The sequence below is a fragment of the Anser brachyrhynchus genome (genome assembly GCF_964034855.1).
Source record: "Anser brachyrhynchus genome assembly, chromosome: 3".
Taxonomy (NCBI): Eukaryota; Metazoa; Chordata; class Aves; order Anseriformes; family Anatidae; genus Anser; species Anser brachyrhynchus.
This window is the reverse complement of record NC_137696.1, coordinates 69,954,170-69,967,474: the sequence shown is the minus strand read 5'-3', so window position 1 is coordinate 69,967,474 and position 13,305 is coordinate 69,954,170. Positions and strand designations below refer to the sequence as shown.

General features: G+C 39.9%; 1 protein-coding gene across 2 annotated transcripts in view; it reads left to right on the top strand.

Moving 5' to 3' along the window:
- Nucleotides 1-11,437, top strand: part of NKAIN2 (sodium/potassium transporting ATPase interacting 2) — a gene marked incomplete at its 3' end in the record, with an annotated part of 509,777 nt that extends 498,340 nt beyond the window's left edge. For both annotated transcript variants that reach the window (XM_080588355.1, XM_080588354.1), the window contains one exon: nucleotides 11,352-11,437. In XM_080588355.1, coding sequence (XP_080444481.1) covers nucleotides 11,352-11,437 — 86 coding nt within the window. The remainder of the gene's footprint in view (nucleotides 1-11,351) is intronic.
- Nucleotides 11,438-13,305: the final 1,868 nt, after the last annotated feature.

Here is a 13,305-nt window from a genome sequence, read left to right as displayed (position 1 = left end):
TCTTGTCCTGTCTGTGTTAGATATCTTTCTTACAACAGGATGCATCACTGGGCTGATCTGTTTGCTTTACGCTAAGGAGGACCCAGGCAGTCTAAAGAGGGAGCATAGGAACAAATTAACGTGGCAACAAACAAAAGCCAATATTTAAAACAATTGTTCTCCAGCTGTTGAACAGGTCATTCATGAATGAGAAGTCAATGAACAGGCTACAAAAGCTGAAGCTACATCTTGTTTTTGCTCAGCTGTGCTCTCCAATTCACAGCCTGTAGCTAAATTAAAACCTTTTTTGTTTACTTTTATTTAGTGTGATGACTGCTACATGAAATAAGTGAAACAAAGGGAGGGAAATGGGATGCCTTCAGCTGTCATCCTTATGCATTCAGCTGATGGAAGCACAGAGGGAGGGAAGCCTTTAAAATCCCACAGTACTACCTCATGCTTGTTATCCTGAAGAGAGTTGGCTTGGAGAGCTGCACTGCCACCAGAAATATCTAGGATATTTCCTAAAATGGGCAGACAGGTAGTGATAGGACAAGGGGGAACAGTTTTAAATTAAAAAAAAAAAAAAAAAAAAAAAAAAAAAGATTGATTTAGATTAGATATAAGGAAGAAACTTTTCACTATGAGGGTGGTGAGACACGAGCACAGGTTGCCCTGTGAAGCTGTGGATGCCCCATCCCTCGAGGTGCTCAAGGCCAGGCTGGATGGGGCTTTGGGCAACCTGGTCTAGTGGGAGCTGTCCCTGCCCATGGCAGGGGGGTTGGAACTGGATAGTCTTTAAGGTCCCTTCCAACCCAAACTATTTGATGATTCTATACCTGCACAGAATCAACATTTTGCAAATATCAGTATCTGGTTCCTGCATCATTATTTCCAGCCATGTCCCGTCTTGGAGAGGGCTTTTCATAAGAGCAGAAGGCTAGTGTTGAGCATCTCATTCTCACCGGTGCAGAGCAGAAGCACTCTACATCACACAAGGCTTGCCTGCTGGTTAGAAAGCACAGGCTGAAGATGTCTGAGCTGCAGAGTACAAGGCTGAAGCACAGGAAAAAAGTCTGTGGTGGGATGTGACAACTGAAACTGGCTGCATTTGAGATGCAAACAGACCTGAGCAGTCCAGGTGTCACAGGGCTTGGCAGACATTACGCAGCCTGATCTGGGATCATTTGGCACTGCACTGCAGAGAGAGAAACAAACTTAAAGCTCAGAGGAGGTGCAGTTTGTTTAAATAATAGCAAGTAATTAGTCTGAAGACAAAATCAGTGATGGCATTTTATAATTACAATTAATTTAAAGGTTAATTTCCTTTGGTGCTAAAATCTTATTTAAAACATTTACCAGGAAAGGAAATTAGGATGTTACTATCAAGATGCATAGAGTGCTTCTGGGAATCCATGCCTATTATCACTAGAAAATTAGGTTAGACTCAAAGTGGGAATTTCAATTCATTTTAGTGTATAATAGATGGTGGTCAGGGCCTTGAGTCAGAAGGGTTGCTAAGGGTAGACTGTACAATTTGCATTTTCTTTGTTTGTGGGATTAATTGCAAATGTTTCCAACAAAAGGGCTGGGTTTATACATGAACAAGCTTGACATGAAAAGAAAATTGGTTATGGATTGCTGCCTTCATAACTAATGAAGTTGATGTTCAAGAAATCCCTAGGAGACAGGACTGTGGTATGAGACAAATATATAAATAAAATCACACGGGGGGAAATGGTGCCGTTGCTGGCTCCCTTTATGGTAATTTCTCTTCTCCCTTGCTGTCTTTCCTGCCACTCCCCTTGCATCCATCATCGCCTCCTGTGGGGATTGTCAACTTCAAGTTTAAAAAACGTCTAAATAACATAATGTGGAGCTTGAAGGAAGTAACATTTCCTTTCCAGCAGCTCATCACAATGGGATACTGCTTAATAAAATCAGTGCATTGTAACAGCCAAGGGGAGATACTTACCTTGCATCATTTTTTTTTAACTATTCACCATCCATGTTTTGTCCTGGCCAAGAAAGGCATGTTGCAGAATTAGTGGAAAAGATCTGCACACATGAAAAAAGAATGAACAGTTAACAACTTTTTTACAAAGAAAGATGTATTTTATACCAAAACACTTTGTAAATATTACTTGTCTTGCCATGAATGAACTGTGGAAAAGACAAAGAAGTCCAGATCAAGTAACACTGTCCCATGCAGTTTCATCAAACCAGTGGCAGAAATGAGTTAGTGACAGTGACAGATCTGATAAAAAAGCCACACTTCATTTGAAGAGATTCTCAGGTTGTTGTCACATCTGAATAGGAATTGGTCTTGGAAAAAACAGGAAAAATGTTTTGTGATTGAAAAATAAAACATATTTGAAATCAGGCAAAAGTATCAAAATTTGAGATCTGCACAGAAAATGCATGAAAAATGGTTTCAGATGGACTGTCACACTGTTTTGATGCTGGTGAAAGACTTCATTTTGATTTGAATCATTTGCTGATATTTGGTGTGGTCAGCCAAAATGAGCAGGTGTAACACAGCCAGCCATGGCCATCCGGACTCAGTCCTGACTGACGGATGGCAACGTCTCAAGTAGGGGTGGTGACAAGTTGCTGCAGGTGAACTAGGTTTGCTAAGCATTTCCTGTGGCCCCAGAAATGTCAGTGTTGTCCCCACTGAGACCTCCCCACAGTTTCCCACATGCCTAGGACATAACTGTTAAATTATTCTTGTCAACATGCCTTCTGCTAAAGTTTTCCTTATTACTTTTCCTTTCAAATGTCTAGATAGGTCTTCATTAGCACTGGATTGTTAACTTTCATAGATTTGGGCCTTAATTCTCCACTTTGTTGCACCTACCGATGAGTCTTATTCTAATTTATTAGTGTGGTGGTCACAGTTGGAGGCCACTGCCCCAAGTATTTTCTTTTTCCTCCCTGTTTTCTTTTTTCCTCTCCTTTTTCTTTTTTTTTCCTCTCTTTATCACTTGCCCATAGCAATGAACTGGATTAGAACATTTTTTCCCTAATGATTAATTTGATAAGCTCTATAATAATTCAGCCATGGTCTGCATTTTCTTTAATTCTTAGAACAATTTGTCAGACAAAAACTGTTTCGGGGCTAGATTTTTTTGCTCGGTACTCAAGCATAAACATTTGAAAGCAAATAGCTATTATCCAGCAGTGTCCAGGTCCGTCCACTTTAGAAAAACAATATACTCTGCAGACATAATGTTCTCACAGCTGAATAGAGGTCTTTAACAGATGCTTTACTGAGCTTTGGACAAGCCCCACTGCAAGCTTGGACAAGCCTTGCAAAGCCTTGCAGGGGTCATTTGGCAACCTACCTGACTGCAACCTTATTTCCAGGTCTATAAGCATGACAGGTGGTTTGTTACATTTATCAGGTATAAAAGACAACTCTGACAGTCTCAGTCCAGTATTTCTCTTTGCTGCAGTTACACTCCAGTTGCTTCTTCCAGGCTCTTGTTCTTGCCTGCTCTGTCCCCATCCCTGTTTCTGCCTCCAGCTGCCTGAGTCTTGCACCTGCCTCTACCTCCTCAGCCTGCTTGGTTACTCCTTGTTACTTTCATCCTGGCTCCTTTCTGCTTGGTCAGGAGCTTGTTTACCTGCTTCCCCACCATGGTACCTGTGAATGGCCAACCCTTGCTAAGGCATTGCTCTGGAGCCTGTTTTTTGTCACATTCTCTCTGAGGCTCTGCCATTGACCAGACCCCTTCCTCACCTGGGAATGTGAGATGCATTTTGGTTACACTAATTTCTGGACCTCAGCATCATTTATCCCGCTGTTTTCTTCTGAGTGCTACTACGAGCTGGGCTCATCTTGAATTCAGTGCCTGTGTCCCCATTTGTTCCTAATTACAGGGAGTAATGGTCTGTAATCCCTTACCTCTATAAGGGTGGTGGCACCAGGTGTTGCCTATTAGGTTTCACAACTCAGTGTACCTTCCCAGTCCTATGTTATATCTCAGAAAGGATGATCAAGAATCATCTATGGATCAGCAGTGATAGATACAGAAGAAGAACCTGTGGGACTTTATTATCCAGCAGGTATGGATGATAAGGATCACTTGTCCAACAAGAAACACGGTAAGGAGAGAAGAATCTGAAGGAAAAGACTCTGAGGCAATTATCAGAAAATAATTTTGACTATTGTAAAAGTAGGAAATAGCAAGGAAATATTGACAGTGGTGCAGAATAGGAGATAAGAAACTCTGCAGAAATTTGTGTAGGGCTTTCCCTTTGATAATGCTCTGGACATCACTGGGCTCTGAAATGCTACAAAATTCCAGTCTAAAAACCTGAAGTATCAGTTTTACCTGGCAAATGGGTGAGCTAAGAGCACTTGCTGCCTGTTGAGCAGAAAGGCAGCTCATTGTGCTGAGAGACCCAGGCTTTGCATCCAAGTCCTTATGCCATTGCAGAGCACCCTTGTGCTGGGAGGGAGGCTGCAGCCACAGTCGCTGGCAGATGCGCTCCTTCCTCCTGCTTCATCCATGCTTCGTGAGTCTAAATCGCTGTGAACTCAATGCAAAGAGCAGTAACATTTGATTATCATTGTAAACAAACTTTATTGAGACTGTATTCAAGCAAATTTCCTCCTGTGTGCTGTATTGTGTAACAGGCACTAGGCCATGCTCAAAGCATAAAAAGACTACAGCACTAACATGTCTGGAAGCATCTTCACCAGTGAGGTGGGTAGCAGGATACTGGCAAAGCTGCAGGAGCAAGGCTGTACACATATGTTCTTTTATATATTTTTTTTTTCCATGTGTCATTTCCAAGGCTATTAAAAACAAGCTTAATTTTACTCCCCTACATTTTTTTCTGAATTTGGCCAGCTTTTAGCTAGCAGCGTTTGTGCACAGCTCTCTCTCTTGCATCGAACACTTGCACACCAACAGTGCCTACAGCGACTTAATTCACTCCCATTCAGAAGCATGGTGGAGTGCTTTGCTATAGCAGTGAATTTGATCACTGCACCTCTGAGGCCAGGGGGGCCATGTCTTTGGCCTCCTGGACCCATGTGCATCAGTTTAACACCTCACGCACCACATGTAACACATGTACACCATGTGTTCTCTCTCTGTGCTGGACTGCACTGTGTTCAGTCACGATGTGCATGTGCAAGATGTACCCATGTGTACAAGCACATATGCTTCCCTGGTCACTCAGTCTTTTTAAATGGTGCCGTCTTTATTACATATAATTGTAAATTTTTAATATTATGTTGGTGCTTTAGATTCATAAGTATATTTAAGGACTAGCACGATGCCAACCACTGTATAAACACAAATATCAGTCCTGTTTCTTGGGGCTTGCAGTCTACGTATCAGACAACAGGCAGCTGGTGGGTACAGGCAGAAAGGGAGCACAAAGAAACAATGAGCAAATATTAATCCCTCTGTTAGACAGGAATATCAGTACACTGCCACTAATGAGAGGACTGCTTATTAAGAACTTCTCAGAAGGAGAGAAAGTATTTGGAAATTTTACAAGTACGTGGGTCAAGCTGGCAGCACAGGGACAGAATTTAGCTTTCTAAAATGGAAGAAGGATATACTGATGTGCAGTCTCTACAAAAGGCTTTAAATGTAAAAAGATTTAGCTTCTGCTTGATGTGGTGTGGAAGATGTAATCAGTAGCAGGATGCAGAGAGGAGTAATTTAGCCAAAGCAATGAGCCCTGCAGCTTTTGCCTCCTTAATTCCACATTTGGTGAGTTCAGAAAAGGAACAATTGCGGTGTTTGACAGCCAGAGCCCTGGGTAAATGTTATAGCTGTGTCAACAGACAGTAGAGTCTTCCTCTTCAATATGGAAAACAATCTTCAGAAATTAAATCATACATAGTCCAAACCAAAGTTGACATCTAGTTTATAACCCCGAGTGAGAGTCAGACCTGTGCCATTGTTCTCTGTGCAGGTTAGAAGGTTAGGGAGGAGCGACCAAGAGTTTTCATATTAGCCATGCCGAACTGGAAGTGATGTTTAACTACCCATAGGTAAATATCACAGAGAGCAGATGAAATTTTCATTTGTAATAGAAGGAGGGAAGTGAGCATGTGCCCAGTACTCTGTGACACAAAGGTTTCAAGAAGAGAGCAGTGGCTGTGCGAAAGGCGGCTGGATGACCATGGGAAAGCACTGTGTGCACTGGGCTACCAGAATCCAAATTTGGATGGGAAGGGGCAATCTGACTGTGGTTTCAGCTGCTTGAATGCAAGACGGGATAAATCTTCCACAGAAATGGGGGAAAGTAGATACAGAAAGAGTTTGAAACCATTACAAAAGAAATAAAGAAAATGGGACGAGCAGGACTACAGTGAAGCTGCGTTTTATGAAAGAATTTTGCATGTATTTCTATTGGAAGGGGGCACAATAAAAGAGATCAAGAGAAAGAGACTGCATTCATGCAAGACCAAGGCTGGAGACAGAGTCACTGAAAGAAGTTCAAGTTTTACAGGACAAAATTCCTGTGACTGCAGTAAGAGGAAAGGAAAGGAAATGAACTCTAATAGGGGGAGTGGAAAAGGCGTGCAAACTGAGAGAAGGAGTCTTTATCAATTTGTTCATACAAGAAATGGGAGAGACTGTGTCCAGAGAAACAAGTGGAGATGAGAGGTCAGAAGCAGATTAAGAGATATAGTGTCTGATATGGGACTAATAAATCTGGAGGATTTATTAGTCAAGCTGTTTAGCCAGGGACTGAATAAAGTCACTGAGTTTGTCAGTGGACAAAGCAGAAGAGGAGAGGAGGAATTGGTGATAGAAGAAGCCATCCTGGTTCCAGAATTACCACCAAACACATCTTCACATTTAAAGAGAGAGATGCAGGCAGGGAGCAGATGTCATGAGGAAGCCAGGACCAAGTGCTGGCAGAACCCTTGCCACCATGCAAGGGAGGGTCTTGTGCACCAAGGCTAGGAAGAGATGATCAGCAAGACAGTGACAACAAGGGAACAAAGAAAGAGAGGGTCAGAAAGCAAGTCAGAAGTCACCCATACTAGGGATTGGTTAGTCAGGTACATGGCTTTTTCCCAACCTTTCCCTTTCCTTTTCTTCACAGATAAAGCCACTTGTCCCCTTCCTCTCTTCTAAATCCTATATCCTTTAATAACTAGCCTGCACTGACTTTTGCTTTCCTATTAAAATGCAAGGAAAGCTGTAACATCAGTAACATTTCTACACACATATGTCCTAAGTTCATATAAATTATCATTGCTTCAATGAAGCCACTGAAGCTGTGAAAATATAAAGTAGCTGAAGACCTGATTCTTTTTGCTTCTGTATTTATATCTCATAGAGGAAATTTTCTAAAAGGAGAAGAGTATCCAGCCTTGGTTTTGTTTTTTTTTTTTTGTTTACATCTTTTTCTTTCCTTATGCTTTTTACAGGAAAATGTTACTGCTTTTATTTCACACAGTTTCCTTTCTTTTCATTCCTCTGTTGATTTCATCAATTTCAGTGTTTTTCACTAATAGTTTTTCAGAATTCCTTTTCCCATATCCACACCCATGCGAAAGAGGTCTTTTCTGCGCACACATATCCTAATTTACTGATCCTTTTACACACTGCAATCTTCCAGAAATCAAAAATGAAAAAACCGTTTATGTTTCCCATCTTGTCCTGATATGCACCAAATACAGTGGAGACTGGGACTGTGAACAGAGGCTAAAACTTCACAACCCTGAGGGTGCTTAGTAATAGAAAATATGTCCCTATTTTGAACCATAGGTACTGTTTGTGTTACCGTTATAACCACCATAATATGCCTTACAAGCCCCTTATCACCACCAAAGGAAGAAAACGGACTGAATTTCTTATAACATTTTTCACAAACAAATAGTACTGTTATTATCCTATTTAAGTCCAGCTAGGAAAATAAGCATCTCAGCACCCAGTTGTTCAAATGAATGGGATTCTGTGTTTGTATATGTACATGTGATTTTACTGGAGAAAGACACGATAAAAAACCACTTCTGATAACAGTGACAAGTAAGATGAATGTAAAATATGATAGTCAAAAAATGTGTTTGATGGATAAGGTTAACGATGGAAGCCTCTGTAGTGATTCAGCTAATGAGCCTTGCTTTATTCATCTCATGTTACTGCTGCCAGGAATGTATCAGTTGTACGACACTTCTAGTGACCTTTCAGGCACAGCTAGGATAAAATGCCTGCAGAAAGGGCAGCATTTTGTATGCTTTAAGAAACTAGCTCAGAATCCACAGGGAGCTTTTAGCACAGTCTGGGCACCTCAGGCTTTGTAGTGTTAACTGAGAAACTGCCACCATGAAGAAAACTTTATAGAAAGAAATTGCCAAAACTCTCTTGTATTGGAATTCACATCCTGTTACTTACCTTTACCTACCTTGCAAAGTTTGTTGTTGCATGTAAGAAGCCATTGCATGTTTCTAGCAAGGTCTGGATAGTATCTTCTGCCCTACCACCATTTGATTACACAAGTGGGAACTTCCACTGTTAGCTTAACACAGGAAAGTCTCTGCAAGCTTGTCTTGTTTGTCACTCAACAGTCTGGTGTGTTAACACTTTGTGTTTACTTGTACAACAGGGCAAAGACGAATGCATGCAAGATGTTCAGTGTGAATCTTTCTCTTATGCCCACAGAAACTTGTTTTGCTTAGAGAAATTTTTTCTTAAAACATTGGTTTAGTTTTCTGAAAACAACCCTAGAAGAACACTTAAGACCTTTTACCCCATGACTGCAAAACAGAGTATCTATGCTTGCAGCCTTCTAATAATGATTTACTGGTTTACTGGTTGCTTGAAGGGTCTTGGGAAGTACACAAGAAATACAAAGCAGGACAAATGTATATAAGCAACATCAGTAAATTGACAGGGATTGACACCAGTGAGATAATCTTTCCAACACACGCATTTTCTGACTTGTCAGAGGTCAAGAGTGAGAAAAATAGGAAAACTAGGGGAAAAAATAGCTACAGCAATGATATGCCTATTCTTTTTGCTGCAGCCATTGTATATGAGACTTTTTATACTTCATCCCAGCTTAGCACTTCACTCAACAACATTCATATTGTCAATTCTTCATGCTCTGCCTATAGACTTTGTGTACTTCCAAAGATATGATAAAGTTGTAATAAAGGTGGGTTGTTTTTTTTTTTCTGATTGTTATGGACAGTGAATAAATAGGAAGCTACAAATTGTATTTATCTTGATTTTTAGCAAGATTTTAACCCTTTGAGATGTTTACTCTGGCAAGCAAGTGAGAGAAGCACTGTTCAGATGCAGTCATTATAAGTTGGGTGCAGAATTGTTTAAAACTGTGTTCGAAATTTAGTTATCAGCCAGCTGGGATGACATTTCAGATGGGATCCCAATGGGACTTTGGCTAGTGAAAAATTATCTACGTTATTTGTGTTAACAGCAAGGGTGTTACATTTTGTTACAGCAAGGGGAAAACATTTATAAAAAAAAATCAGATGAAACCAGACTGGGAGGGCTTTGAGCACTTGTGCAGGTAAGATTAGAACCCAGAATGATCTCAATAAGTGGCCTGAAATCAATTGTTCCTGTTAGTCCTGATTTGTGGACCACGGTGTAAGAAAATATAAATAGACTGAAGAAGGATCAAGAGAGCAAATCTAGAGGCTTGGAAAACATGGGCCGCAAGTAAAAATAGAAAAGGAAAAAAAAAAAAAGTTGTGCTTAAATCTGGAAAAGATGGATGGCATGAAAATACTTTTTGAAAATATTAAAAAATAGTTATAAAAGAAAAAATGGCTCATTTGTCATCATATCCATTGGAAGAAAAGGTCAAAAAGTAGAAAAAGAGTTAATTTGCAGGAAATTACATTTAAATTAGACATTAGGAATTTAGGCACATGGAAAGGCAACACAAAGAGACTATAGAACCTTCTTCATTACTGATGTCAAGGATTAATTTAGTAAAACATCATTCTGCTACAGGGGTATACTTAATCCTGCCACAGAGCACAGGATCAGCTGAAAGACTTCTGCAGGGGTCATTCTGGCCAGGGCGAAAGTAGATAACAGGTTAAATATGCCTATGGTTGCAATGGAAGCATACAGTGGTGCTCCAGCCTTGTATTTTGGTGGCTTTTTGCTTGTGAGCAAATGGTGAGCTAAGGGTAAGACTACAAGAACTTGATTTCATAACATCTGGACATCATGCGAAGGCATTATTAAATGTGGCAGATATTGAGGGGTAGCTTAGTACAAAATAATCTCATAAATGCAAATTTTAAGGGTACCAACCACTGTGAAAGTTCTCAAACCAAGGGTTATAAATCTATTTTTTGTGACTTTTATGTGAATGTTACTATGTTTATATCCACAAGAAGCTATCTTCTATCAAAGATTTCTTTTTTCTTTGCTTGTTTGTTTTAATGTACAGAGAGCCAATCTGTCAGTACCAGCGCCCAGACTTGTGAAGAGTGTACTTCTATATCTGAACTCTTTGGCCCTTTTCTTTCAAAGCAAAGTCAGACTCACATCTGATATGTGAGAGACAATATTTCAGGGATGAGAGTTGCTGATAAATAACCCCCAAAAGCCAATAGTCAGGTCTCCTGACGCAAAGGAAGCAAAGGGTGTGCTTTTACCTGTGTAAAGAGAGTGTTATATCAGAGAAACAGGGGTCTCAGAGTCAGATGAGATTGAATTGCCCTGGAAATTGTTTAAAATAAACATGAGAAGACCATTGGGAACTGCCATTGTTGTGAATTAATAAATAACACCCACCCTGCAACCTTCCTACAGACCTCCAGTGCCTTGAGAGAAATGCTGCTTTCCTTAGATCTTTGCAGTCTCATCTCTGAAGCTCAGATAAATTGTTCCAAACTTCTGTGCACTGCAACCCAAATGTCAAAGCAGGGAATCAGAGAAACTTCTGTCTCCCAAACAGTCAGATCAATGTGCTTCCTCCTCTACATCGCTGGACCACAGTATGTCAGCAAGCCAGATACAGTAATGACAGTCGGTATTCACACCAATAAATGAATGGTTTGCAGCATTTGTAATATCTAAACAGCATGTTGTTTTGTACTCATCAGGAGGTCTACATGAAAAAGAGTGATATGTGGCTCTTTCTGATAGACAGATAGCTTTTATAAATCACTTATTGTCTTTCTATGATTTTAAATTTATTTTCATTTAAAAGTTAAAAAAGGGACTTTGCCTTTCTCCATTTTTTACCCTTTTTATGTATCTCCACAATTGGCTAGTCTGGTTTTAATAGATTATTAAGGGGTCCATCAAAAATAATCTTTGCTGGGTGTCTCTTTAATGATAATGCCTATCACTCACTCCTGAAAAGATATTTCTAATGAAAACAATTTTCCCATTTTTCAGTTGATTTCATAGGTGGATTTGACTCTTACGGCTATCAAGGCCCACAGAAGACATCTCATCTACAGTTACAGCCCATGTATATGTAAGTATTTAACTTCTGAGATATTCTGCAGAGTGGCAGGCTGATATTAAAGGATCATTAAGCTGAAAGATGACGTGACTTAAAAATTCAGAATAGGCAGAAGCCTTTTTGATAGACTGAATTCAGGCTACACTTAATCACCAACACTGCTCTTCTGTTGCATGATAATGATTTCTTACAGCAGGATACAATGTGTCACAATTGTTTAAATAACTCTTAGCTCTCACCTGGTTTTACCCCGTTTTCATTCAAGCAGATTCCACTCCAAGGTAATGAGAATTTGTTTTAGTAAGAACTAGTCAAAGCTGACAAAACTCGGATGCTGAAAAGTGTTTTTTATTAAGATGTATCAATAATTAAGCACCTTGCTAATTTACTGGATGTATTTAGCATTAGTGTTTACTTGGACAGGTATCTGTTCACTGAAGCATCTCTGTACCTCATTTCTAGTCTCCATGAAGGAAAGGGAAGGAAAGGAAATTAACAACATACTGTTTTCAAAACCAGTTTAAATATTGATTTTAAAACCAGTTTGAATAGAAGAGAGTATATTATCTATCCAGTGAGAGTGACAGTTCCATCCACTGCCTAGAAGTGCAGTCAGACACATAATAAATCTCAGCACATAGACACAACTGGAGCACATTCACACTGGAGCACATTCACACTGGAGTTCACACCCAGCCATAGACTGGTCCAGAAATAATCGTTTCCAAATATTTCTTGTGCTGCTGCCAGCTGCAATTCAGAACAGCCCTGACTGCCTAGATAAATCATACCTCACAGCCTTTTGAATTATCTTTTACTTACCCTCACTGGCTGATATAACAAAAGTACAGCAAGTAGCAGCTCACAAGGCCACGGCATTTAGTTTTTTCCTTTGTTATTCTTCTAACCATTTATTTTGAGGAAAAGTACTAAATACAGGCAAAAAGTATCTGTCCCAACACATGCTCCATACACCCTTGAATGTAATTTCATTTATGCTGCTTAGTGGAAGTAAGTCTTCTAATGGATTGGTAGCTTTCTGCATGAAACTGCCATTTATTCCTCTATCAGTAGTACAATCAATTCTGTGGTAGTGCTTAGGATTGGGCCCTCTGGGAGCTTTGCTAGGAGCTTTTTAATAATCTCAAATTACAATAGTGCATGTCTCCTGTGCCATCTTAACTTCAGCTTCCCATCTGTCTGTGCTCAAGTAAAGATTTTTCACCTGCACTTTTGGCACAGTACTGTGCATTTAGAAAATGTTATTTCCTTCCTAGTATTATGTGTGGCTCGTAGGTACTTAGAACAATTCTAATCCTATTTCTTTCTCTGTATACCATGCCTTGTCATCAACATATGGAGCCCTCTAGCTGAGATATTATCCCATTCTCTTTATGATCTCAGTGTTTCTTCCAGAACAGCAGATTACATTTACTAAGCACCTTCATACTGATGGAAAAGAAAACTAGACCTGTGGAAAGAAGAAGGCAATATTTTTAAGCTTGTAGCTGAGACAAAGAGATATATGATGAATCCATGTAAACCATGTTCTGCTTTATTTCAGTGCTGCTTTCTCACTGATATATAGGTGATTTTGCTGTCTTTACTGAGAGACAGAAATCAGTATGTAAGTTGACATTTGTCCAATCAACCCACAAAAGTATTGCTGTGTCCCAGCAGCAAAGACACTGCATGTTTCCCTCTGACTATATAGTATTTGACAAGGTTTTCTAGAATCACTATAGCTTGTCCTTATGAGGCTTTTACAGCATTTAGTAATACCTTTCTGTTATTTACATCTGAGACACACTAGGAACACATGCATATGTATTTGCACTGTAGTTGCTCCATAAATGTAGGCAGGCCATTAGTCAGTGGAGTGAC